Source organism: Phocoena phocoena, chromosome 8, assembly GCF_963924675.1.
Source record: "Phocoena phocoena chromosome 8, mPhoPho1.1, whole genome shotgun sequence".
NCBI classification, from domain to species: domain Eukaryota; kingdom Metazoa; phylum Chordata; class Mammalia; order Artiodactyla; family Phocoenidae; genus Phocoena; species Phocoena phocoena.
This window is the reverse complement of record NC_089226.1, coordinates 83,287,751-83,314,819: the sequence shown is the minus strand read 5'-3', so window position 1 is coordinate 83,314,819 and position 27,069 is coordinate 83,287,751. Positions and strand designations below refer to the sequence as shown.

Here is a 27,069-nt window from a genome sequence, read left to right as displayed (position 1 = left end):
TCAAGACATATCTTGCTAACGGATGCACAAAATAATTCAAGATAAAGCACAGATGCTCACAGACACAGTTCAAAGCTATGGTGGCTTGATGCTGAATGTAGTTCCCAGGGAGAGAGGTTGGCAGTGCCACTCTGGCCGCTTGGGGCTCTCCGCAAAGCAAATGCTGAACACTGTTTTCACTTTTCACCTCTTTTCATAAAGGTGAACATCCACTTAGGATTTCTTTCCATTAAGTGAAAGCAGGTACTAATGTAGGTCTTTCATGAAAGCAAAGTGGAGTAAAGCAAATTTTTGAAAAGCGGAGGACACCTGCGTACTGTATGATATCCCCATTATGTGAAGTGTAACAGGCAAAACTATCCTGTGATGTTGGGCGTGGGAGAGTGAGTAGTGACTGGAAAAAGTTACAGGGGCCTGCTGGGGTGCTGGTTAGTTAGATGGGTGTGTTTACTGTGAAAATCCATCAGGCTGTACACTTAGGATTGGTGCATTCCTCTGTATGTATGCTATACTTCAATAAAAAGGTTTAGGTATAGTGTTGAAACTCTAATGGCTATATTTTTAAATAGAAATAAGGAAAGAAAAGTTAGGGGAACGAAGTAAAGAGCTCCGTAAGAAAGTGTGTATCCTTTGAAAGGACCATAATCTAACAACTTCTGCAAAAGGCTGAGGGTGATTAAGTCAGGGGGAAATTGGATGCCTGGAGAACTGTATGATGAGCGGAGAGGGTACTCACAAGGAAAAGGTGAATCTAAATGCGTGGGGGCGGGGGGCAGGGAGGAGACCACCATCTTTTGTTGAGAGGCAGGTGTCCAGCGAATGGGGCAACAGCAACTCCCCGCCCCCCACTACCATTACAAGGAAGGAGCACAAACTAATCAATGTTTCTTTTTTTTCTTTTTAAACAATGATCTCTGCTTGTCCACCACTGTAGATATAATTAGAAAACTTAATTCCTCCCTAGCCCTTAAAGTAACGCACAGGAACCCTGTAATTAGCTTTGATTATTATCTACTAATCAGGCACTGCATCTGTAAAAGACATACGTTCGTTTTCTTTTGAGTTTTACATATTATAAATATTTTTGCTCATTATAATACTGTAATAGGCATCCGAAAGTGTAAACCCTATCTTAAAGTCCTCCTTAATATACTACCAAAAATCATGAGAAAACAGAAACTGACTTAGAAAGTGATTTAATTAAATAAACAGATCCAAGATTTAAATCTGGAATCTTAGCTACAGATGGTAGTGATTTTTAAAAAAACCCAAAAACTGCCCTTTGGAAAGAAGAGCACTGCCTGGCATTTGGTAAACTCCATTTTGAGTCCAATGTCACTACATGATTCCTAATTCTTTTGAAGCGAATGGGTTCAGCTTTTTCTAAGATATCTAGAAGCGTTAAGGTCTGTGCACAACCTGTACTGTGCTCACAAGCTTAAGCAAATATGGAGACAAGAAAAACTTCCAGATTTCCTTACATGTAGAAAGCAGTGCACTATCGTTAAAGAGAGATTCCCAACCAATATAATGATAAAATCAAATAATTTATGTGGTTACTTGAAAAAGAATCTTTCAACCTTTAGAAGTATAGGCCCTTCTGACCTTGTGTTCTATTGGATTTGTCTGACAACAAGAAGTGAAAGAATTCTGTGGCTCCATTGTCTCAACAGTGGGATCTAAGAAAACACTGGCAGGACTCATCAGAGAGGTTTATGAGCCTGCAATTCAAAGAGATTAAAAGGAAAATCTACGGAGATTCTTTCACACTGAAGAATAACATTAAATAACTATTAGCAGCTTGGTTCAGTAAAGCTTACTAGAGCTCTCGCTGGGTCATTCACAACTTTCTAAAAGAGGAAAGGTTTTTTTCAGCTCCATTTGGGAATCAATAAATATTCCTTACTTCTTACCAGACAATGGAATTCCAGTCTTTTAAAACTTCCTCCTAATGACAGTAAAATTTCTAAAACAGCTCTTTGTTTGCTGCCTATATAATTACACTTCCTAATCCCAGGAAACCTTTTCTAACTGTAGCTACAATTCAAATAAATAAGTAAAAATAAATAAATAACAGCAACAAAAAGCTACCAAGAAGAGGAATTAAACTTTATTCTTTATGGATGAGATATCTAAAAGTCTCATTCAACCCACTACTGGCCAAAAGATCTAGTCTATCTGCAACTCTGTCCCTACTATTCAAGAGTGGCAATGTTGTGTGTTACTCAAGTGATCAAGTCCCCAGAACGCTCTCATTTAGCAGTTAGTGCATTGTATTTATTTTTATGCCATTTAAAACAAAGTTCATTTCAAACTTACAGAAGTCATCTATGTGTGTTCAAAGCAATCACAGTATTTTCCTTTAGGTCTAAATTAGTATCTTGCTGCTTTAAAACCATGTAGTTTAATTTTAAACAATCACCTCCTTCTTAAAAATCATTTCAGTATACATAATTAAGTCTTTCATATAGGAAATAACTTGAAGGAAATCAGTTCCTTGTCCTTAATAGCCTCTGTTCTTAGAACAGTCTCTACCTTGATAAGAGATTCAGAATCAGGCAACATTTAACTTGAAACCTATTCATTAAATCATAAAGCTCTATAATTCTTTCCCAGATGAAATTAAAGAGTCACAACTGCAAGGCTTTCCATACTGCAGAAAAACTACAAACTTGGAGCTTAATTATGGACTTGAAGAACTACGGTTCTTTCATAAGCTGAACAGAAACCCAGTGCTCATGAAAGGTACCAAATGAAACCCGGAAATTGAATTTCATGTTTCACTGCAGAAAGGCAGAACACAGTAGCAGAAGTAAGCCTGGCCTCTCACTCTGGCCCTCAAATATGCCTCATTCCTGACTATCTGGAACTAAAATAGTAGGTTGTACACACCTATTCAAAACTTGGCAGCCTAGCACAGTGATTAAGAGTCAGAGAATGCCTTTGAGTTTCCCCTCTTATCAATTACTAGCTATGTGCCCTTAGTCAAATTACTTAAACCCTCTGGGTCTCAGACTCCTTCTCTGGAAAACAGATATTAAAATCTTCCTTACAAGGTTGTTAAACAATGATTAAAAGACAATTGCCATAGTTCTAGTGCTCAACAAATGGCAGCTATTTTAACTGTTATTATTAACTCATAATGTTTGTGTTGACCTGTCTATAACAGACCACAGGAAAATGACTCAATTATTGCATGGTTGGGGGGTGGGGAGTGGGGGGAGCCTCGAGTACCACAGTGTAGGACGGCAGCAACTTTCACCTTGTCTGGATTTGTAACAGGGTTAAGAAGTTTGATGTACTTTACTATTGTCAGTCCCATTAAAATTGATCTATTATTATCAAAGCCATAGTCCATATTATTATTTAGTCCTTCCAAAGTATCAAACAGAACTGAAAGATGGGGAAAAAAAATCAAAATACTTTATGGATTAAATTCAGAGGTTAGACATAATGACAGTAGATTAGAAAGTCAGGGGAGGCTTTCTTTTGTGGGGGGTGGAGCTAGGAGGACTAGAGCTGCAACTTGAACAAAGAATACGCTGTGAAGAATCAGAATGCAAGGGTATTCTGAGTAACAACAAACAGTATAAGCAGATGTGTTTGGGAACCCCTAAATGAATGGGGAGAAGATTCACATTAGGTTTGTGATTGGTGACAAGGCTGGAAGAAGTAATTAGGGACAAACTTAAGAGCTTCTGTCGCATTTAAATTCCATGTGAATGGGTAAATGTTGTGTTAGGGAGTGGGTAGTTATATAAGTTCTTAAACAAGAGTAAGAATAAAGAAAGCTAGACCAATCAAAATGTAAATGACTATGGGAGAAGGCCAATTAGCAGCTGTGGAAGTAACCTGAGTCTATGTTATAATCTGGGTATGGTCTATTGTGGTAGCTGTGAGAATAAAAAGATCACTTAGAGGGAAAAAAAAAACACATTGAAGAAGAAATGCCAACACTCATTTTTAGTTCACTGGCTATATATTGAGCAAACCAGAAGTAATCAGAGTGTAATATGAAAGAAAGATTTCAAGTCTGAGGGTTAAAAACAAGCAATGAGAAAGGTGGACCCAGTCTTGGTTTTGAACCCATTGATTTCAGTCGGGTCAAGTACCCGAGTAGAAATTGGGAAACAGGTTAAAGATGGAGACACAAACTTCCTAAAATCCTACATTTTCTCTGTTATTAAATCAAAACTTCCAATTATGTCCAAGTATTACAGGATTATAACTATAATCTTGCCCATAGGTTTCTATAGCATTATTTGAAACTAGCCAAATTTTTATTCAAAATCATTGAGAAATGATCTTAAAATACATTGTCATTGCAAAAGCAGTTATTTGTATTCAAGTAAAAGTAACAAATAATGCGAGTAGTCACCTTCTTATGACAAAGAAGATGAAGCAAGAGGACCCTCACAGAAAGTTTTATCTATATTATCTTCCCTCTCTGAAGAAATGCAAGTCCCTAACTGTCTAGATGGATTTTCTGCATCATTTCACATACTTACTTTTCCCAGAAACAGTCACCAAAAAACATGCCCCCTGATGCTTATCTTCAAGTTTTACCTGAAGCACATTTTTATAGCCAATTTTCAAATTCCTAAAATCAAATGGAAAAACTGATACGACCATAAATGGAAACCCTAATCTGACTAATATAAGTATTTTATAAGGGTCAGTTTTAGCACATAATTTACACAAACATCCACTGGCCTTAAGTCATTATTTGAAACAGATAACCCAAATTCATATTATCTACATTTATAAGTATTAATTCGCTTTTTACGGAGTTAATCAGTCTTTAGTGTTAACTTGCTTTTCAGCAAGTACTTTTATTTTAAATTTAAGAAATTACATGTTGATTCAGTTCTCTGACACATAAATGTTGGTGGGGTTTTAAGGTACGTTCCTCATCTGGTCCAAGATTTACTTATTTATCTCCCATTCTCAAATATTTATCCTAATAAAGGGATGGAGTGAACTGTATAATACAACAACTGAAACGACCTTTTGTATCTAGGTAAGGAGAGTATAGCTGATTAGCTTTAAGTAAAGATACTAACTTTACAACGTTTGGCTCAATCCTCTTCAGAGCCCAGCTGTCTTGGGTATCCAAGCACTTGGCCAATTGTGTAGCATGAAGGCGCCACATCACCAAAGTAATTCACTAACAGAGAACCAAGGTACATCTTAATATAAAACAATATACCAGCAAGGACTCCAGACACAATCCACTTATTTTTTTACAACATAATTTAATTTGACTGACTTCATTTGAAGGTCTGTTCCTCTTCAGATCACAGTGAAGTAACCGAACTCATAAGCTGTGTCACTCCATACAGCCACCTAGACATCAGAGATCTGTGTGACTCACACTACAAAGCTATTGAATCACGATCCCTATTCTTTTCATGATATACTTCTGACATGTTTTTAAATGCGCTTCATGTATGAGAAAACTCCCCACAAGAATTATAAAGGCACAAAAATCTATTCAATAGATATTATTCATATGAACATTTTATAAATCCTAGAAAGATTTTCCAAAGTGTTCATCTGGTTGTCTGAAGTGCAAAGCCTAACCTTGAATAACTACATGCCTTTCAAGGGAACATGGGAAGCAGTCTGGAAGCATCCTTACAAACAATAAGGTAAATATGTCCAACTGGAACTTACTGATTAAATTCACTAGTTAACATTGCTTTCAAAATGCATAATATCTAGAAACTGAATATTACTAATCTTTTATTAGGTTTACTTTTCTAATGAGCCTGGCCAACACTGCCCTAAAATGTCAACCAAGAATACAGAAGTGTAAATGAGGGAGAAAAAACACAGGTACTTTACTTTAGGTCACCTATCCTAGACTATTTCTTTTGATAATTCTTTTGTGAAGCAAAAAATATGGATTTCAAGGGCTCCTTTAAACGATCTTTTACAGAAATAAATGGTTGTAGGTAATATTATGAGGCTTTCCTTACAAAAGAGCACCAACTTTGAGCTGTGAAATATGAGAAAGTGTTCAACATCCGCCAATAAAACATCTCCTGCCTCCTTTCCAAGTATACAGAACGCAAACTTATTTTATACTATACGTTAATGCAGGGCAGGAAACAAACATATTTAAAGCACACACCATGAAAAGAAAGTTCTATAATGAACTATCACCACATGCAAAAAGGGTTCTGTATAACAAAGCTATTTCCATGTCTCCAGGGGTTGACCCAGAAAAAAAGAGTGCTTTGACCTGGTTATAACAACTCTCTCTCTTGGTAACCTATCCTGGTCTTCAACAAATTATCACTCTCAAAGTTTTTCCTTCTAACAAATCTAAATCCTCAGTGTTAGAAGTTCAAGTTCATTTCCTTCTTTCAAGGAGCTATTTATTGAAGATGGGTAAAGAAGTAAAAATTAATGTCGGTAATCAAGAGAAATGACAATACAAAACCAGGTTTATTATGAGATTTTTGAAATAGCTCTAGTATGAAAGGCTTAAAACCAGCAAGTTGTATCTGGATAAGAAACTTCTATTCCTTATCTAAACAGCAAGCCAATTTCAATTTAAAACTGAAACAAAGCATTCTCACTATTTGGAGTCTCTGGTAATGAAGGAAATATTTAGTATTTAGATCTGAGGTACTAAAAGGTCATGAAAATTTGTATTTCTACTGTCCTTCTAGAAAAGCTCACCCGCCTGAAAAACATGCAAAGCAGACAGACATCATATAAATTCCCAGAAGATCTGCCTATTTATTGGAATCATGAATCAAGCCCAATCTCACTGTATTTGGTTTCTCTAAACTTTGTTGTGACCTCATCAATGAGTTATAAGAATCTCCTGAGATGCAGTAGGCTAGAGCTCCTTCCATTAAAACCTCTAAACCAAGGATTCAAAGCTCAAAAGAAATCTACATTTCCAAAGACTTCTCAAAGGCAATGAGAAAGGCTTGAAGATGTTGGTTACTTGTTCTTCTAACATCTCTTAAACCTCCTTCATGTAATTCTACTGCTCCCTTTAACCCTGCTTCCTATTTCTCCCATTTCTGGTCTTACTCACCCAATACCCTAGCAAGGGAGAATATTTTTTGATTCCTGATCTCTCCCTACCTCTTTTCTCTGTCTGACAGTAGGTTTCTAGTCAGTTTCACTAATAAGTTTTTTTTTTTTTGCTGTATGCGGGCCTCTCACTGTTGTGGCCTCTCCCGTTGCAGAGCACAGGCTCCGGACGCGCAGGCTCAGCGGCCATGGCTCACGGGCCCAGCCGCTCCGCGGCATGTGGGATCTTCCCGGACCGGAGCACGAACCCGTGTCCCCTGCATCGGCAGGCGGACTCCCAACCACTGCGCCACCAGGGAAGCCCACTGATAAGTTCTTAATAGTACCAAGCTGTGGAGTGGCAAAAATGCAGAGCGACAGTGCAAGTACACACCCTACACTCCTTAAGATACAGTTTTGTGGATTATCCTCACCTTAAGCAAATCAGCACCCCAGAATAAAGACTGGTAAAGACGTGCAAAGCACCATGACAGACTGTCATCTACAGTAGAACTTGGTCACTTTAGAAACATAGGTAACTTCTCACACACAATACATCCATGTTTATTAGTTTCTACACTTTCACAGAAATTTTACCATGTGAAGCAAGGTCAGAAAGATGTATCTATGGATAGAATTCATCCTCAGATGAAACCACCTCTACATTCTTTTGCCGGAAGTGCAAGAATTTACAGAAGAAATACAACATTGGAAAGATGCACATAAATGCACCAAATAGAAGGAGGACCCAATATTCAAGCCATATTTGAAAATTAATCCAAATTCATTGCAAAGTTATATTTATTGGTTTCTTAACATTTTTTAAAAAGTACTGTTAAGTTCATCAGTCTTAAAAAAGTAGAAGGGCTCTAGAGATGATCAGTATTATGAAAGTGACTATTAAAAACTAATACCCCAGTACATAAGCAAATTGCTTATGAAGCCTTTCCACAAAGGAATCACACACTAACTGTAAGAAAGACTTAATTTTACTGATACAACTCCCTCTGAAAACAGATATGGATATTCTATATATATTGTTGGCTTTAACCTATAATGTTGTATCTTAGAAATAAAGCCTTATTTCTCAAATCAAATTTTCATAACCTTAGTAGTAGGAGTCTTACAATCATTTTGTTAGGTTTGATCGTGTACTGGTGCAGGGCTTGGGAGGAGATTCAATAACCAAGTACAGAGACAGTGAGCTTTTATCAACACATGTGAGTCAATGCTGAGCCTGGTGCGCGATGGCAGAGTGCAACTGAGTGTTTTCCCCACAGGCTGTGGCTGATTATCGACTCCCCCATTAGCATGTAGAGTGCATATTGAAGGTTCAGATAGAAGGCTGAGGGACTGCTATCCCAAGGCCAGGGCTGAAAGACAGCCTATCACTTCGTGTAACTGCAGTCCATGTGTGACAAACCTGACCTACATTTGTCCCTTTCTTTCTCACAAGAGCCTGTCACTGTTTTAAGAAGCTATTTTCTAAAATGCATAAAAGAAATGACTTTTAAAATTGCTTAGGAAATGTGCGTTCCTAAGATATCATTTATAACAATCTTACAAGGAATATAGTTTATCCAGGAGATAATCATGAAAACCTAGCCTACGACAAGTTCAGAGACAGCAAAGAGTGCTTTAAGATGTTATCCTTTATAGTATCTTCCTATAGATGGTCATTTATACAGTATATAGTCTTAAAAGTACTCAATGAAAATTTTAATCAGTACATAATTAAATTTAATAAAAAGAAGTTTTTAAACATAAAAAACATATTAATTAGGAATGTGTAATTAAGCATTTTTCATTAGTTATAAAAAGTAGCTTTCATGGCTTCACAAGAAGCCACATCCTAGTAGTTTTGCTGACTTCTCAATGTATACATAGTAATCACTACTAAGAATAGGGCATAATTAAAAACACTGATGGGAGGGAAGGAGTAAAGGAGGCAATAACAACTTGGTGCAAATGCTGAAAAGTGTCCCCCAGAAATGGCTGCAGACTGTGCTTCACAGAGCTGCCAATGTGCTGGGGCTCCTCACCACAAGTACCTACCATGCCGCTGCAGGTCATACTCTTTTTTTGTTTCTTCATTCCCTAGAATTTTCCATGCCTGATCAACTTCGATGAACTTCTGTATACATTCCTCCACTGTTCCTGCTGGTACATCTGCACTTTGTTTATCTGGATGATACTGCCAATCAAAAACAAGGATGGGGGTGGGGTGATGAGTAGAGAGGGTGGGGGGGTAGGTTAAAAAAAAACTCTAAATCTGAGATTTCGTTAAGAGAGAAGGTAATGAGAAGATGAAAACTAACATGCCAAGCAACGAAACAACAGTGTTGGGCACCGGAGACAACTGCCAGGTTAATTAGAGCACTGGAGTAGCTATAAATCCACCAGTGACATGATCTGTCACAATGTGCAAAAACAGCATTTTCTGGATAATTTGCTGATGGAATCACTGGTCTCATGGACAATTTACCCAGAGAGGATGACTAACACAAACAGAAATAGGTACATGCAGACGAGCAGGACCTGATAGAGGAAGAGTACAAACTCTGTACAGAGTATGAAGCTCTCCTTATACAATATGCTTGGCTGTAGATATCATAACAATGGACTACTACTAGCTTTTCTTTTGAAATTACACAATTATTACTTTAAATTAAAACACTTCTCATCTTCTGGCTCAGCCCTGAAGATTTTAAAGTTATAAATCCCCAAACACAAATTTGTATTGAAAAATGGTTATTTCAGGGCAGATTTGTAAGAAACAATTTTAAAGAACTCAACAAAACATTTGAATACAAATTAATTGGTTAGTAAATCTTTCTTACATTTGTTTTCATGCTGAACTTTCTCCACACTGCTGGTGATCCTCACTAGCAGAGCAAAGGCTATTGTGATATTTGGTTGCCCAGAAGAACTAATGAACATCATGCAGGCTGGGAGAAAGATTACAGGGCAAACAAAGAGAATCAGGCTTCCATTTTCCCTCTGGGAAACTATTTCTTTTCTTCTCCTCCTATGCCCAAATCTATCAGCTATTAATATTTAAATATTTAAGCTAATTAATATAATGACTGAAGAAAAGGAAACTTAGGCTTTATTGTTTCATCTTTTTTAGGCCATGATTTATCAAATGATGTTCATTAAAGTTATTCCCATACTGAGGTTTAAGCAATCCTTAAAGCTAGGATATTACATAATGTACCAAAGCCAAAATAGAGTAGGCTACATTAAGTTCTCTACCTAACCTATCTTCTAACACTATGTGAAGAAGTTCTGTATAACAAGTTTGGTATGAATCAATGTTATTTCATGCAACATGCTCAAATACACCACTAGTATACATTTAAGATGTATCAATACTTACATGTGAAAACGCAATCTCAGTATGCCGCTAACATTGAGTAAGGCCCTAGAGAAACCATTCTAATCTAGCAGCTGTATCACAGAAGTACAGACTAGAAGATAGGTAATTTCTAATAGGCCACTACAGAAACCAGCAGTGGTTGGTACAATGAACAGAACACAATGGACTAATCATACACCAACCAGACCAAGAAAGCCCTACAAAACCAAGAATTAGTTCCTGGCTGCCCCAAACTAAAAGCTATCACTAAATTTTGAGTCATATATCAGTTCTATGGTAGTCAAAGCACAATTCAATCATTTTCCCTAATTTGGTATTTTCCTATTATTTTAAATAAGTAATTCACCATCTGAGGCTTTTAGATCTATTCTGTTGTGCTAATAGAATGCAATAAATTTTATGCTGTGATATAGGTTTTAATTAAAAAATGAAAGTTATAGCAAGAAAATAAGTATGTCATTTGGGGTACCAAAATCCTCAGTCCAATCTGCTTTGACAGAAAGTTCCAGAACAAAATGAAGGTCTAAAAAAGATAATATTCTGTGGTAGGCTGATAACAGCCCCCCAAAATATCAGGTCCTAATCCCTAGGTCCTGTAAATGTTACCTCATTTGGAAAAGGGGTCTTTGCAGATGTGAATTAAGTTAAAGATTGGGAAGATTATCCTGAACTGTGCAGATGGGTCCTAAATATAATCAAAGAATTTTTTATAAGAAAGAGGCAGAGGGAGATGTGACACACAAGGGGAAGGTGATGTGAAGACTGTGCAGAGAGATTTTAAATATTGGCCTTAAAGACTGGAGTGATGAGACCATAAGCCAAGGAATGCTGGCAGCCACCAGATGCTAAAAGAGACAAGGAATGGACTCTCCCCCTAGAGCCTCTAGAGGAATGGTGGCCCAGCCAATACTTTGATTTTGGCCCAGTTATACTGATTTTGGACTTCTAGCCTCCAGAATTGTGAAAGAATAAATTTCTGTTGTTTTAAGCCACCAAGTTTGTGGTAATTTATTCCAGCAGCCGCAAGAAATTATACACAATCTAAACACATCTACAGTTTAAAACTAGAATATAACAGACACAACTTCTAAAGATATTTCAATTAAAGGTCTATTAATAAAATGGTGTCATTATTATGTACATTTATATATATATATATATATATATATATATATATATATATATATATATATATATTTGACCAAGTTGGGTCTTCATTGCTGCACACAGGCTTTCTCTAGTTGCAGTGAGCGGGGGATACTCTTCGTTGCGATGCACAGGCTTCTCACTGTGGTGGCTTCTCTTGTTGCGGAGCACGGGCTCTAGGTATGCGGGCTTCAGGAGTTGTGGCACAAGGGCTCAGTAGTTGTGGCTCACGGGCTCTGGAGCGCAAGCTCAGTAGTTGTGGCACATGGGCTTAGTTGCTCTACGGCATGTGGGATCTTCCCAGACAAGGGCTCCAACCCGTGACCCCTGCATGGCATATGGATTCTTAACCACTGCGCCACCAGGGAAGTCCATTATGCACATTCTTAACTTAAAATATGCAAAGATTCTTTATTGCACACAAAAATCAAGCCTCTAACACTAGGTTCCAAGACTCTCTGATCCCAATGAACGTTAATTTTTCCTACTATTTCTATATTGGAGCCCTCCCATGAGAGGCAGGCTCAAGCATTCACTAGCACCACAAGGACCACAATCATTTTCCTCTGTTGTCAAGGCTTATTTTATTTTATTTTTTAAGGTTTTTTTTTCAGGGGGCTGTGTTGGGTCTTCATTGCTCCACGCAGGCTTTCTCTAGTTGCGGCGAGCGGGGGCTACTCTCCATTGCAGTGCGGGCTTCTCATTGCAGTGACTTCTCTTGCTGCAGAGCACGGGCTCTAGGCACGCAGGCTCAGTAGTTGTGGCGCACGGGCTTAGATGCTCCACGGCACGTGGGATCTTCCCGGACCAGGGCTCGAACCCGTGTCCCCTGCATTGGCAGGAGGATTCTTATCCACTACACCACCAGCAAGTCCCATCAAGGCTTATTCTTTGCTCTTCTTCACTTTGAATCCCACTAGCCAAACTTTCCCACTGTTGAGAGCCCAAAGCTATTCCTACCTCATTCACTCAATGACCAAATGAAAGACAGAAAATCTATAGCATCCTGTGTTCCAGGGTCTGACTTACTAACTGAGGAGCCAGAAACAGCCACAAAAAGATAGCATAAGCTTTCTTACTTTAGAAAAATGCCAGCTAAATCATACAAACAGCAGGGAGTTCTGAGGAAAACACTCACCAATCAAATATAGAAAATATTGATACTCTTAATTAACAGAATAGGTATATACTAAAATCAATGTTGCAAAGTTCATTTATTTTAACTTCTATTTGCTACCAGTACTAAACTGAAATGCATTTTGCTGGAATTGGAAGAACTTAAGTCACCTAGAAGCAAGGAACTCAAAATTAAGAAATCAGCAAATCTTTCAACAAACAATTGGAAAATTAAAGTTTAAGAAATTACCAATTGCAATAGCCTCAAGGTCAAAAAAATGGAAATAAATGGAAAGAAATAATATGTTCATGATGGGAAGATCATGTCCATCTTTCCTAAACTGATACACAAATTTTATGCAATTCCTATAGAATTCCAGTGAGCCACTCTGAAGAAGTAGACAAGATGATGATAATATTTACATGGAAAAACAAAGGATCTAGAACAGGCAAAAGAATCTTCAAAAAGTACATAGTTGAAGAACTTACATGATTTCATGACTTAATATAAAGCTATGGTAATCAAGACTGTAGTACTGGCATAAATATATAAAAATAGACAGTGGAACAGAAGAGTCTAGAAATAGAACATATGTATACAGTCACTTGATTTTCAACAAAGGTGCCAAGGCAGTTCAACTGGGAAAGGACAATCTAGAACAAATGATGTTGAAACAACTGGATGTCCATGTGGAAAAAAATTAACCTCAATCCCAATCTTATTACATACACAAAAATCAATTCAAGATGAATCATAGATATAAATGTAAAACACAGAACCACAAAGCTTCTAGAAGGAAACACAAGAGAATATCTTTGTCCCTTGGCAGGGACTGCTTTGACAAAAAGCACAGACTATAATGAAACAAAATGGATAAACTGAACTTCATCAAATTAAAAAATTTTCTGCTCATCAAAGATACCATTAAGAGAGTAAACAGACAAGCCACAGTCTGTGAAAAAAAATACTGGCTAAATAATTATCTAACAGAGGACTTGTAACCAGAATAAACAAACAAACAAACAAAAATCCTATAAATCGATGGTAAAAAGACATACTAATTAAAAATCAGGGGGAAAAACTTGAACAGACGTTTTTCAAAAGAAGACATGAATAGACAATTACACACGAATGTACATTCAAACCTTTTCATTAATTATCAGGGAAATGTAAATTAAAATCATGAGATACTTTTAAACACCTAATGGAATAGCTCAAATAAAAAAGACTGATGACACCAAATGCTGATGAGAATATGGAATAACTGGAACACTCATATGTTGCTGGCAGGAAACAATTTGGCAATTTGTTATAAACAAACACACATATCTACTCTGTGGTCAAGCAATTCCACTTCTGGATAGTTACCTAAGAGAAATAAAACATAAAAATGTATGTCCACAAAGAGACTTATCAAAGAATGTACTAACACTCTTATTCATAACAGCCACAACCTGGAACCATAAATGTCTATCAACAGGAGAATGGATAAACTATAGTATATCCATAGGGGAATACTATTCAACAATATAAAAGAAAAAAACTATGATACACTCAATAATAACACAGATGAATATCTAAAACATTATGTTGGGACTTCCCTGGCGGTCCAGTGGTTAAGACTTCACGTTTCCACTGTAGGGGGCATGGGTTCAATCCCTGTTGGGGAACTAATATCTCACATGCCCTGGTGTGGCCTAAATTAATTAATTAATTAAATATTATGTTGAGCAAAAGAAGCAAGAACAAAGGGTACATAGTATATGATTACATTGATCTGAAATCCAAATTCAGGCAAAATTAAATCTATACAGTTGGCCCTCCATATCTCTGGATATGCCATTCTATATAAAGGACTTGAACGTCCTTGGTTTTTGGTATCCTCAGGATGTCCTGAACCAATCCCCCAAGGATACCTAGGGATGACTATAGTGATAAAAGTTAAACGTTGGTTTCCAGGTTGGAACAGGGTATAGGGGATATAAGTTAACTAGAAAGGGACATAAGAGAATTTTCTGGAAAAACAGAAATGTTCTATATCTTGTTTGGGGTGGTAGCAACATGGTATCAAATTTCACCAAACTGAACACTTAAGATCCATGCATTTTTCAGTGTATGTTGACCATATCTCATAGAAAAATACCTTCAAATATGTCTAAATGTTTTAAAAGGAATTTAATGAATCTTTCTAAGTCATAAAGGAAAATGAGAAATTTCTTTCAATATTAAACAGAGAAAAGTAAAATAAAAACATAGAAAACTAATGAAAAGACAGATATGAATTAGTGAAAAGTTTGAATTACAGCCTAGTTTATGGAAATATAGTTTTACTTACTTTCAAGTACATATGCCAACCTCCAAAAACTTTAAAACATTTTAAAAAGTTTAGTGTTGCTGAGTAGAGGACTAAAGTACATTCAAAATTAAAATATGATAAATATGTCACAATACTAAAAATACCGAGAGAGTATCTCTCTGTGATTCTTTATTATAATAGGACAAAGCTGTCTATCTCCAAAGTTTTAGCAAAGTGCTATTTTACTATTCTTAATTGACTTGACACTCACAACTTTACGGTCTATGTAACTTCCTCACATGAGGGGAAAACTATTCAATTATATAGACGTATGGTTTTCAAATCCCCAAGCCACTTATTGAGGATGAGAAAAATGAACACAAACAAAAGATTAAAAAACTGTCTTGATACAAAAATAAAGGATCACTCATAACACTACAAAAGATATACAGAAAATAATTTTTTAACAGAATTGGTATGTGCTATCTACTTACTATCTAATTGATAACTAATATTTTAATTATGGACTCTTAATTCTGACTAGCTGAGATTTTATGGCAATGGGTTTTTCAATATGGAACATTTTATTTTGACTTTAGATTTTCTCCATAGAGTAAATCCAAGTGCTTTCAAAATTCCTAATTCTGGAGTGACTGTCACATTGTGTCAGCTCAGTGCAACTCAAAAAGCGGTCATCAGATTTGCAGCATCAGCATTATCTGAGAGTTCGTTAGAAGATGGCCCCATCTCAAACCTACAGAGCGGGACCCCAGAATCTGTTTCACCAAACTCTCCAGGCAATTATTATGCATGCTAAAGTCTGAGAAGCACACTGTTAGCCTCTACTGCTTAAAACAAAGAATTATTTGCAAGTTAGAAAATGAGTGCTTGATAAAAATTTCCCCTTGACAGATGTATTCCTCCAAATACCAAAAAAAAAAAGTGAGTGACACTCCGCAACTGTTAACCTATAACATCACAAAGAAAATTACATTAAGTGTACCAAGTCAGAAATTTTTCGATATTTGATACCTTTTGTTCAGTAATCATAAATGCCAACCTCTTTATTTCATTGTTTGCACAAATGCCAACTTACTTCAGTGATGAAGAAGCTGGTGAAATCTGAACAATATGCAAGTGGTATTTTAACCTGCTGAATTTTTTTAAAGAGGGGGGTATAATTTGTATGAGTCTTCAGCTACTGAAGACTGCAATGGTGTCCACTGATAGGTTTAACACAAGTGCCAAGTGTTTTTCTATTAGAAAACACAGAGACAAGTGTTTTTCTACTAGAAGGGGAAAGAAAATTGAAGTATGTGTAAATTGTGAAAAGAGTATATAATACAATACATTGTGAAAATTCTAGCAACTTCTAAAAGTTTTTAGTGAAAATTAATATATTCATTATATTACCAAATGAATCATACTTCCAAATAACCTTTTCTAGTCACTAAGCAACGTAAAGTTGAAATGAAATGGTATTTCTTTACAGTGAAAGCATAAGACAGTTTTATGGTAAATTAACCACTACACAATAAGGTAATATTGGACCTAAACAGAGGTCGATCTGCTTAAATGCCTTTCTTACATTCCTTTTTAAAAGGAAATATTGCTTTATTTTACCAATAGCTTGCTACTTAAACGTTAAATCAAACAAAAAGTTAAGGAGGTCATATATTAAGCCTTTACTACACATTTGTGATTATACTGTTTGATTAAAAAAATACTGACTGCAAAAAATAAATAACAACTATGAAAAGGACTTCGGGCAAATTTGATTAAACAAAAATTCCCACATCATCATGCTGATATTATTTGATCTACCAAGGTGGCCCCTGAGCATATAGCACTTTGATTTTTCTCTATCATTAACAATGAGTTTAGTACAATTAACAGAATGCTAGCTCTCATCACTAGTTTCACACTTTCTTGAATTCCAGAACCAAATTTCAAATATCTTCTAAGAGCTATCTTATTAGCACTACAAGTTCAACACATCTAAAACCCAATTTATCATCCAGACTCTAAAATTAGTTCCTTCTCCTGCTGAATTCCTTGTCTGTTAAGATCACCACCGAGCTTAATAAATGCTGAATGAATGCATGAAAGAAAAATACATTTCCTAATAATCCAAGCTACAATATCAGGGTAACCTCCCTTTTTCTCATCCCATTAAGCACCAAATTTTGTAGATTCTACCTACATAATGTTCTTTCTATTCCTAATGACAAACCTAGTTCAAAGCAACAGTAGCTCCTACCTAGTCTCCAGCATTCATCTTCTAACAGCTCTCCAGTGCATCTACCTGCTTCCAAATTCACTCGCCTTAACTTAAAACCCTGACCATGTTATTCTCCACCTCAAAAATTGTAATTTTAATTGAGTACCCCTCAAATTTACTCAATTTTAATTGAGTCACATTTAATCCTTACAAGTAAAGTCCTCCAATAAAAGAACCCAACCTACCATTCAAGCTTTATCTATTACAAGTATTATAGATATGCCATCTATGTCAGTCTAGTCGTTCTACACATTCTAGACTAGACCTTCAGATAACACCCTTGAACACTCATACCTCTCTGTTTCCATGTCTTACTTACCCTGTTGTCTCCAATGGAACATCCTCCACTAGTTCAAATGTACCTCTTCCATGAGGATGTGTTTAATATCCCTAGTCAGATGGCATCACACTAGTTTTGTATATGTGCAACACTGTATCTTAACCGTATCTGTATCTCTTGCCAAGCCCCAATAGGACCAATGCTGAATTTCCATAATATCACAGTAGATACACATTTCCAAACAGATTATAATGCAGAATACTACTGAGGAACTTCAAAATGCAGCAAACATATAAACACTGAATAAAAGCTTATTGTGGGTCATTTTTATTTAGACTTCCCATGCTTTTGTGAGTCCAGTCATCACTACATTTTGAGGCACTCATCACCTCTAAAGATAATAAAAACTCATTTCTTTGGACCTCAGTTGTGAAATAAAATTGAAAAGGTCAAGTTGACAGAATAATGCAATAGGCATTAGTAAATATGACCACAGTAATATGTGACAACTAAAATAGCATTCCCCAACATTTTTACTGGTGAAGAAGTGCTTTTGATTTATCAAAGTATTAAATATAGGCTCCATTAAAATATTTCATGAAAATTAGATTCTTATCTTTGATAATTTTATAAAAACCAAGGGCCTTTTCCCTAAAGTGCTTATCACATCATTGTCTCTCCTCTCAAAAGAACTACAGTTCAGTCAATAAAAGTTAATTCCAAAGCAACTATACCCCAATTAAAAAAGAAAAGTTAATTCCAAATAACTCCATCTCTTTGCTCTTATTCTTTAAACACTATGAGAGGTGGCCCTCACCAACACTGCCGAAGCCTTTCCCCACAACTCCACCTCTTCATCTCCTTCTCTCACATAGCACCGTCTTATGCTCGTCTCTCTTCCAATCTCCCCTCAAAACTCCTCCAAAATATGCCCCAGATCCTAAGAGGTCCTGTAGTGTAACACCCGCCGCCCCACCTGAAGTGAACTGGTAGAGTCCTGATTACCTGCTGCAGAGACCAAGGCTCATATCTGAGACCTCACTTTCCTTCCACATCTGACACAAGTGGGATGCCTGAATTTCTGCCTGTAAACCCCATTCTGCCACCACCCACCAGAAAAGAAGAATCAAGTGTGGCTGGAAGGAAAGAGGCCAAGGGCATGAGTGCTCCCCACCACTGGGCCTCTGAGGTTTCTAGAAGTTAAGGATGGAGACAACGGGGTCTCTTAGGCAACTAGTAAAGAACTAGGGTTGTAGGAGAGCAGTTTCTCTCTGCCATTTTGCAACACAACAAACTTCCATAATAGCCTTCTACAGAAGGGTCTACCTGGGAAGAAAATAGATGAGGAAACCAGGAAGGAGTACAGAATCACCTTATCTAATTCTCCTCAGGTTCAAGAAAGTCTTCCTACTACACTTCTTGGTCTTGCTTGACATAATTGGCAATGGTTATTAACCTCTCAAACGCACTATACAACAAGGGGGAAAAAGACTGTCCTTGGATCATCAATCAGAACAGATAGTACAATTATACATATTAAACCCTAACTTTCCATCACTTTGAAAAACTAGAAATTCCTAAGTTGATATATTTAAAAAAACAAAACCAAAACAAACAACACCCCCCCACACAAGGACATCTCCTTTCCCAGAATAATCTTCCCTGGTTCATTGCTATCTCCACCTCCCTCAAAGTATGTATCTTTTTATACCTGTTTTTTTTTAAATGCTGAATTACCTATGTTTATTGACAGCTTGTAATTAGCAGACCTCTTAAAAAGTTGTTTTATATTTGAAGAAACTGAAAGACAAAATATCAAGTAATATTATTCAAATGAATAATACGTTGAAGTATAGATTTTAAGGGTCAGACACAAGAATTTGTGTGACTAAGGCACAGCTAATCTTACAGAGTAGGACTGTATTATTATAATTAATTTAAGTGAAATTATTAGGATTCAAAGTTAATATAAGCCACTCTCCTTTTCAAAAATTATTAGTTTTTCAGATATAAACTTGTGATTTTAATTTTCTCCCATTCTACCAAACCCTGGCTTTTTAAAAAAAATTTTATTGACGTATACTTTATTTACAATGTTATGTTAGTTTCAGGTGTACAGCAAAGTGATTCAGATATATATATACACACACACACACATATATATATATTCTTTTTCAGATTCTTCTCCATTATAGGTTATTACAAGATATGGAACATAGTTTCCTGTGCTATATAGTAGGTTCTTGTTGTTTATCTATTTTATATATAGTAGTGTGTATTTGTTAATCCCAAACTCCTAATTTATCACCCCTACCCTGTCCCCTTTGGTAACCACAAGTTTGTTTTCTATGTCTGTGAGTCTATTTCTGTTTGCAAATAAGTTCATTTGTATCATTCTTTTAGATTCCACGTATAAGTTATATCATATTATACTTGTCTTTCTCTGTCTGACTTACTTCACTTAGTATGATAATCTCTAGGTCCATCCATGTTGCTTCAAATGGCATTATTTCATTCTTTTTCATGGCTGAGTAATATTCCATGTTACATATATATATATATATATATATATATATATATATATACACACACACACACATACACACAACATCTTCTTTATCCATTCCTCTGTCAATGGACATTTAGGTTGTTTTCCATGTCTTGGCTACTGTGAATAGTGCTGCTATGAACATAGGGGTACATGTATCTTTTCCAATTACAGTTTTCATTGTTTCTGGATATATGCCCAGGAGTGAAATAGCTGGTTCATATGGTTCACTTTATTTTTAGTTTTTTAAGGAACCTCCCTACTGTTCTCCACAGTGGCTGTACCAACTTACTTTCCCATCAACAGTGTAGGAGGGTTCCTTTTTCTCCACACCCTCTCCAGCATTTATTATTTGTAGACTTTTTGATGATGGCCATTCTGACCAGTATGAGGTGATACTTCATTGTGGGTTTTTTTTAATAAACTTATTTTATTTTATTTATTTGTTTTTGGTCGCGCTGGGTCTTCTTTGCTGCATGCGGGCTTTTGTCTGGCTGCAGCAAGCAGGGGCTGCTCTTTGTTGCGGTGCACGGGCTTCTCATAGCGTTGGCTTCTCTTGTTGCGGAGCATGGGCTCTAGGCACGCAGCCTTCAGTAGTTGTGGCACACGGGCTTAGTTGCTCCGTGGCATGTGAGATCTTTCCAGACCAGGGCTTGAACCTGTGTCCCCTGCCTTGGCAGGTGGATTCTTAACCACTGCACTACCAGGGAAGCCCTTCACTGTGGTCCTGATTCACATTTCTGTAATAATTAGCGATGTTGATAGAGCACCTTTTCGTGTGCCTGTTGGCCATCTGGACATCTTCTTTGGAGAAATGTCTACTTAGGTCTCCTGCTCATGTTTTGATTGGGCTGCTTGATTTTTTGATATTGAGCTGTATGAGGTGTTTATATATTTTGGAAATTAATCTTGTCAGTTGCATCATTTGCAAATATTTTCTCCCATTCCATTTTGTTTATGGTTTTCTTTGCTGTGCAAAAGCATTTAAGTTTAATTAAGTCCCATTTGTTTATTTTCCTTTTGTTTCCATTACTCTAGAAGACAGATCCAAAAATATATTGCTGCAATTTATGTCAGAGTGTTCTGCCTATGTTTTCCTCTAGGAGTTTTATAGTACCCAATTTTACATTAGGTGTTTAATCCATTTTGAGTTTAGTTCTGTATATGGTGTTAAAGAATGTTCTTATTTCATTCTTTTACATGTAGCTGTCCAGTTTTCCCAGCACCACTTATTGAAGAAACTGTCTTTTCTCCATTGTATATTCTTGCCTCCTTGGTCATAAATTAATTGACTGTAAATGAGTGGGTAAATGCAGAAAAAGCTTTTGATAAAATTCAGCATCCATTTTATGATGAACAAAAAACTCTTTGGAAAGTGGGCGCAGAGGTAACGTACCTCAACATAATAAAGGCCACATATGACAATCCCACAGCTAACATCATACTGAAAGGTGAAAAGCTGAAAGCATTCCCTCTAAGATCAGGAACAAGACAAGAATGCCCACTCTTGCCATTTTTATTCAACGTAGTTTTGGAAGTCCTAGCCACGGCAATCAGAGAAGAAAAACAAAAGAAATCCAAACTGGAAAAGAAGAAGTACAACTGTCACTGTTTGCAGATGACATTATACTATACATAGAAAATCCAAAAGATGCCACCAGAAAACTACTAGAGCTCATCAGTGATTTTGGTAAAGTTGCAGGACACAAAATTAATACACAGAAATCTGTTTCATTTCTATATACTAACAATGAACTATCAGAAAGAGAAATTTAAACAATCAAATTTACCATCACATCAAAAAGAATAAAATATCTAGGAGGGGCTTCCCTGGTGGCGCAGTGGTTGAGAGTCCGCCTGCTGATGCGGGGGACACGGGTTCGTGCCCCAGTCCGGGAGGGTCCCACATGCTGCAGAGCGGCTGGGCCCGTGAGCCATGGCCGCTGAGCCTGTGCATCCGGAGCCTGTGCTCCGCAATGGGAGAGGCCACAACAGTGAAAGGCCCGCGTACAGCAAAAAAAAAAAAAAAAAACTAGGAATAAACCTACCTAAGGATGCAAAAGACCTGTACACTGAAAACTGTAAAACACTGATGAAAGAAACTGAAGAGGACACAAACAGATGAAAAGATATTCTTGGATTGGAAGAATCAATATTGTTAAAATGACCATATTACCCAAGGCAATCTGCAATCTACAGATTCAATGCAATCCCTAACGAATTACCAATGGCATTTTTCACAGAACTGACTTTCTAAAAAAAAAAAAAAACTCTATTGAGCTATATTTCATATACCAAAAGATTCACCCATTAAAAGTCTACAATTCAGTGGTTTTAGAATATTCACAGAATTGTTTGTGCAACTATATCACTAATTTCAGAACATTTTCACCACCCACTAAAGAAATCCTGCATCCATTAGCAGTCATTCGCTATTTCTCTTTCTTCCTAACCCCCAACTAATCTACTTTCTGTGTCTGTGGATTTGCTTATTCTGGACAGGTATGATAGACACACTCATGCATAGCATATATACATACACACATATTAATTAATTTTAAAACACATTTGTGATTTTTAAGTATCTATAAAAGTGAACCTTCCTCAGTCACTTTGGGAATGTTGGTGAATAGCTAAGAATGTGAAAGAGTATATAAACAAAAAGAATATGCTCTTCTTGAGCTCAAAATTTAGTTCCATAACATAACAGACCTTACTAAGGCATTCATTGTGAAAAGTCCTCTGAATTTATTTATTGATATAATAGGGTCCTACATATAACATAGTCCCACAGTCCCCAGAGAAAGCCTTACTGTAAAGCTTCAGTGTGATTATGTAGCAGCCGAATTGACAGAACAGTATGAGGAAGTGTACATCTACCAGACTTGCTAATGATTGCCTCTAATCTTCAAAAGAGTTATTTTAACACCATTAATATTGTTTAAGAGACCTTTTGGTCTGATCATAGCTGCTTTAAAATCTCTGCTAAATGTCACTATAACAATGATTTCCTTTGAAAACACGTTAAGAGACTCATTCTGAGATTATTGGCAGTTCCAAGAAAATGGGGTAAAAAAGGAGGAAAAAGAAGAGGAAGGAGGAGGGGAGTAGGAGGATAGGGAAAGGCAGAGAGGAAGGGGAAGAGAGGGCGTGGTGGAGAAAGAAGTGCCGGCGAAGGGGGAGGGAGACAGAAGAGGAGCAGAAGGAATGAGAAGAGGAAAAGCAAGCATAAGCGAGGGAAGAGACTGAAAAACACTGAAGGGAAGCAAAGCCATGAAATATTTACAGGAGGTACTGATGTTTTTCAGATAAAAGAATTGAGAGGTAGACTGCAGGAACTGGATTCACAGAAATGAAGAAATGTAAGAAGTAGGATGATACGTGGCTGGGTAATTTAATTCATGGCAAAACCTTTCATTACCAAGATCAACCTCTGTAATATACTTTGAAATGTGACATTTACTAACTCTAAAATACAATCTTGAATCAAATCGTTTGCTAGTCACATGCCTTTTCTTTTGTTGGCTATATGCAAGTGTAACACAACCTCTTCCTCTTTGTACATAACATTTTTAATCTTAAGCAATAGGTTACATTATATCCAATTTAAGTGTAAACCAGATTGCCCCCACCCCCCAAAAATCATATCAAACAAGTTTTTGATGACGTACTCAACATGAGCTACACAGAGAATTCCAAGCTTAACACTCTGCCTCCAATATCGCCCGATGATAATTAGAAGCAGTGTGCTGGCTAACTTCATCTACCCTCTGGGGTCAGGGAAGACATGGTTTTTGTATAATTAAGGACTTAAAGAACCAATGCCAAACTTATTCTTGCTAAATAAGAGTGGTCACATACACCTACAGATCCTACAGAGCCGCTCTCCTGCAGCAACTCTGAGCCCCACTCTGTAGCCATCAAGGCCATCAGATACTAATTAGGTAGTATGTTCTGTCAACGCTTTCATGCTCTTCTTTTATTAATTGATCATTCTGGCACATTAACGACACTAGTACACCTGCATTGAATTCCCTCAAGTACTTTACCCTTGAGATAGAAAAGAAAGCAAAGAAGATATGAGAATGTCACAGATTTACATTACCTACCTCATATTTGAATCAACACTAAGACTGTTTCCTCTAGAAGTTACCTATTTCTTTTACTTGCAGAAATGCTCCCCTAAACTTAAAATGTACAAATTTTCCTTTAATAAAATGTAACTTCCATTGATTTAACCCTTATAAACTACAATGGGAATAAAATTCCCATTTTCATAAAGAAGTGTTCAAAAATTAATGGTGGGATTAAATGCATAAAGGCTGGAGAGGTAGTGGCAATTCTTCTTAATTCTAACCACCTAATGGCGAGGGAAATTTGCCTAAAATGAAACTCCATAAACAAGAGAAGTGACCTTAGTCTGATAAAAACTGATGAGTAAAAAAGAAAAAGAAAGCATTTAATAACTGTAGTTAAATTCAATGAATATAATATAGTATTTCTGAGATAAAGGTCTAAGTAAGCTTCTTGGGACACTGAGAAAACACATATCCTCTGAGATACTTTTTGGTTTTCCTTATTGCAAATCACTGTTATTATGAAGCAGCCATTAAAGAGTTGGTGAGGAAGTGCCGTTAAGATGGTGCAGTAGTGATTCTCTAATGAATCTGCGTTCAGTTTAGGTACCAAGAGAGATACACACTGACTGACATGGCTGAGTTTTGTTTTGTTTCATTTTCTGTATGACACTTACTAGCTTAAAACAAGATTATGTTACAAAAAGTTAGGTATAAAATTACTACAATTGTGTCCTTTACACTTTGACAATATATTAAAATTATGAAGGGTTGAAAAAAACAATTACAAAGGTAAAGTCAAGTACAACTCACTACTGCCACCTAATGCTTAGTAAAATATTGCCTAAAGAAGCAGTCAACACCTCATGTACCACTTTATGCAACCATAAACTGTTGAAACATGATTTTAAAAACATCTTCATGGTTTTCTAATTCAGATAGGGAAAATATAATCCATGTTCAAGACTGGCAGCCCAAAAATGTGTTTATCCATTCAAAAAAGGCTCATTAACCACCTTACTACAAATCAGATACTGTGCTAGCCAATGAGGATCCATGATGGACAAAAACCAGGATCCCTGCCCTTGATGGACTCAGAGTCTAGCGGGGGAGTGCAGATAGGTAAACAATTAATTATAATGGGAAGGATGAGGTGCTAAGAAAAGATGACAGCATGAAAAAGTTGTTAACTTAGAATAAATTTCGGGAGGTTTCTTAATAAAGACACTTGACTGGGTTTTGAAGGATGAATAGGAGTCAGCCTGTGGAGGAACTGTGGAAGGGTGGGAGGGGAAAGGCATTACGTGCAGAGAGAAACAGCAAATACAAGACAGGAAAGTACTAAGATGGATATTAGAGTTACGAATAGCAGAACTGTAAGCTACGGTGGGAATGAGTAAAAGAGTAGGGAAAGTTATGAGATGAAGTTGAAAAGCCAGATTGAGCTTAGACCATAAAGGAACTTCTTAGTATGCTAAAAAAAAACATGGACTTTTCCCTACTTAAAACTTTATTTACTTGTTTCAAAGACAAAAAAATCTAACCTGATGGTGGGATGGAAGGGGTATGGAGAATAGGTAGGCGGAACTGCAAAAAGGAAACTACTGCAGTCCTCCTGCAACACTTCTGAGGAACTATGTGAACAATGCTGAGGAGGAAGACAGGAGACAGACAAGGGGAAAGGTGGGAGCCTGGGGACATAGACTTGGAAGGCACCTGTGAAGCAGATAAAGCTACAGGAATACACAGAGAGCAGTCCTTCTCAACTTTTTGAGTTCTGAACTCCTTCATGAATCTGATAAAAAGCTGGGGGAAAGGAAATACACACACAATTTTGTGTACAATTGAGGGATTAAAACCTCTAAAAGAACCTAAGCCTTAGATTAAGACAAGAGTTGGTGATAGAGGAAGAAAGATAAAACTCTAAAGGACAGTAACATTTACACCAGATAAAGGAAAAGATGCTAGAAAAAAAAAAACAGAGCAGTGAGCAACAAGGTAACTGGGAAACAGGATCCAGAGAAGCCCAGGGAAGAAAGTTCTAAGGCAGATAAAAGACCTGTGACAGTAGTAAACCCACAGAATATGGTAAGTAGGGGGACACTGGCCATTTTAGTAGGCACCACTGAGAAGAAGGGCAGTAGTGAAAGAGAGGGATGAGAAGCAAGTATATGGTAGTCAAGGAATGTTTGGCAAGGTAGAAGAGCAGAGTGACAGTCAGAGTAGCCAAGGCCAAAGGGGAATGTTTTTAGAAGACGTTTTACTGGATGAGTGGGAAAGCTAGTGAAAAGGGAGAATTCAAGACAGAGGAAAAAAGGGAACTGGAGCAGGCCTAACCATAAAATATGAAAAACTGAACTCTCATTCTGGCTTTGTTATTGCTAGTCATGTGACCCTAAAAAGTTATTCAGTTGTACAAGATTTCTTCACCTGAAAAATGGAGAGAAACCTTGCTAAACTACAAGCTACTTATGAAAGTAAGAACCTTTGTCCATCATATTACCATGAACTATACCTGCAGCATCTAGCACAGTGCCTGTAAGACCCTCAATAAATCTTTAATGAATAAATTATCTGTCCATACACCTCACAGTGTTTTGCTAAACTCAAATGACATAATATGAGTGAACATATTCTGAATACAATTTAAATTTTTTTAAATGAGGGTGGCATGAGAGGAAGGTCATTGTAAGACCTCCAACGTAAATTAATAAATGCAAGAGATGTTCATTATTCAAGGATTCTATATTTGCAAATTCACCTACTTGCTAAAATTTACTTGTAACCCCCAAAACAACACTTATAATGCTCTCACAGTCATTCACAGAGATGCACAGAGTGGTAAAAATTTTGAATCATCTAACATGCACGTTCCCAGCTGAGGTCAAACAAGGATTTCATGTTTCAGCTC

General features: G+C 36.8%; 1 protein-coding gene across 1 annotated transcript in view; it reads right to left on the bottom strand.

Moving 5' to 3' along the window:
• Positions 1–27,069, bottom strand: part of DNAJC24 (DnaJ heat shock protein family (Hsp40) member C24) — a 59,505-nt gene that overhangs the window by 6,698 nt on the left and 25,738 nt on the right. Inside the window, exon 2 of the mRNA XM_065882423.1 lies at positions 9,091–9,229. Coding sequence (XP_065738495.1) covers positions 9,091–9,229 — 139 coding nt within the window. The remainder of the gene's footprint in view (positions 1–9,090; positions 9,230–27,069) is intronic.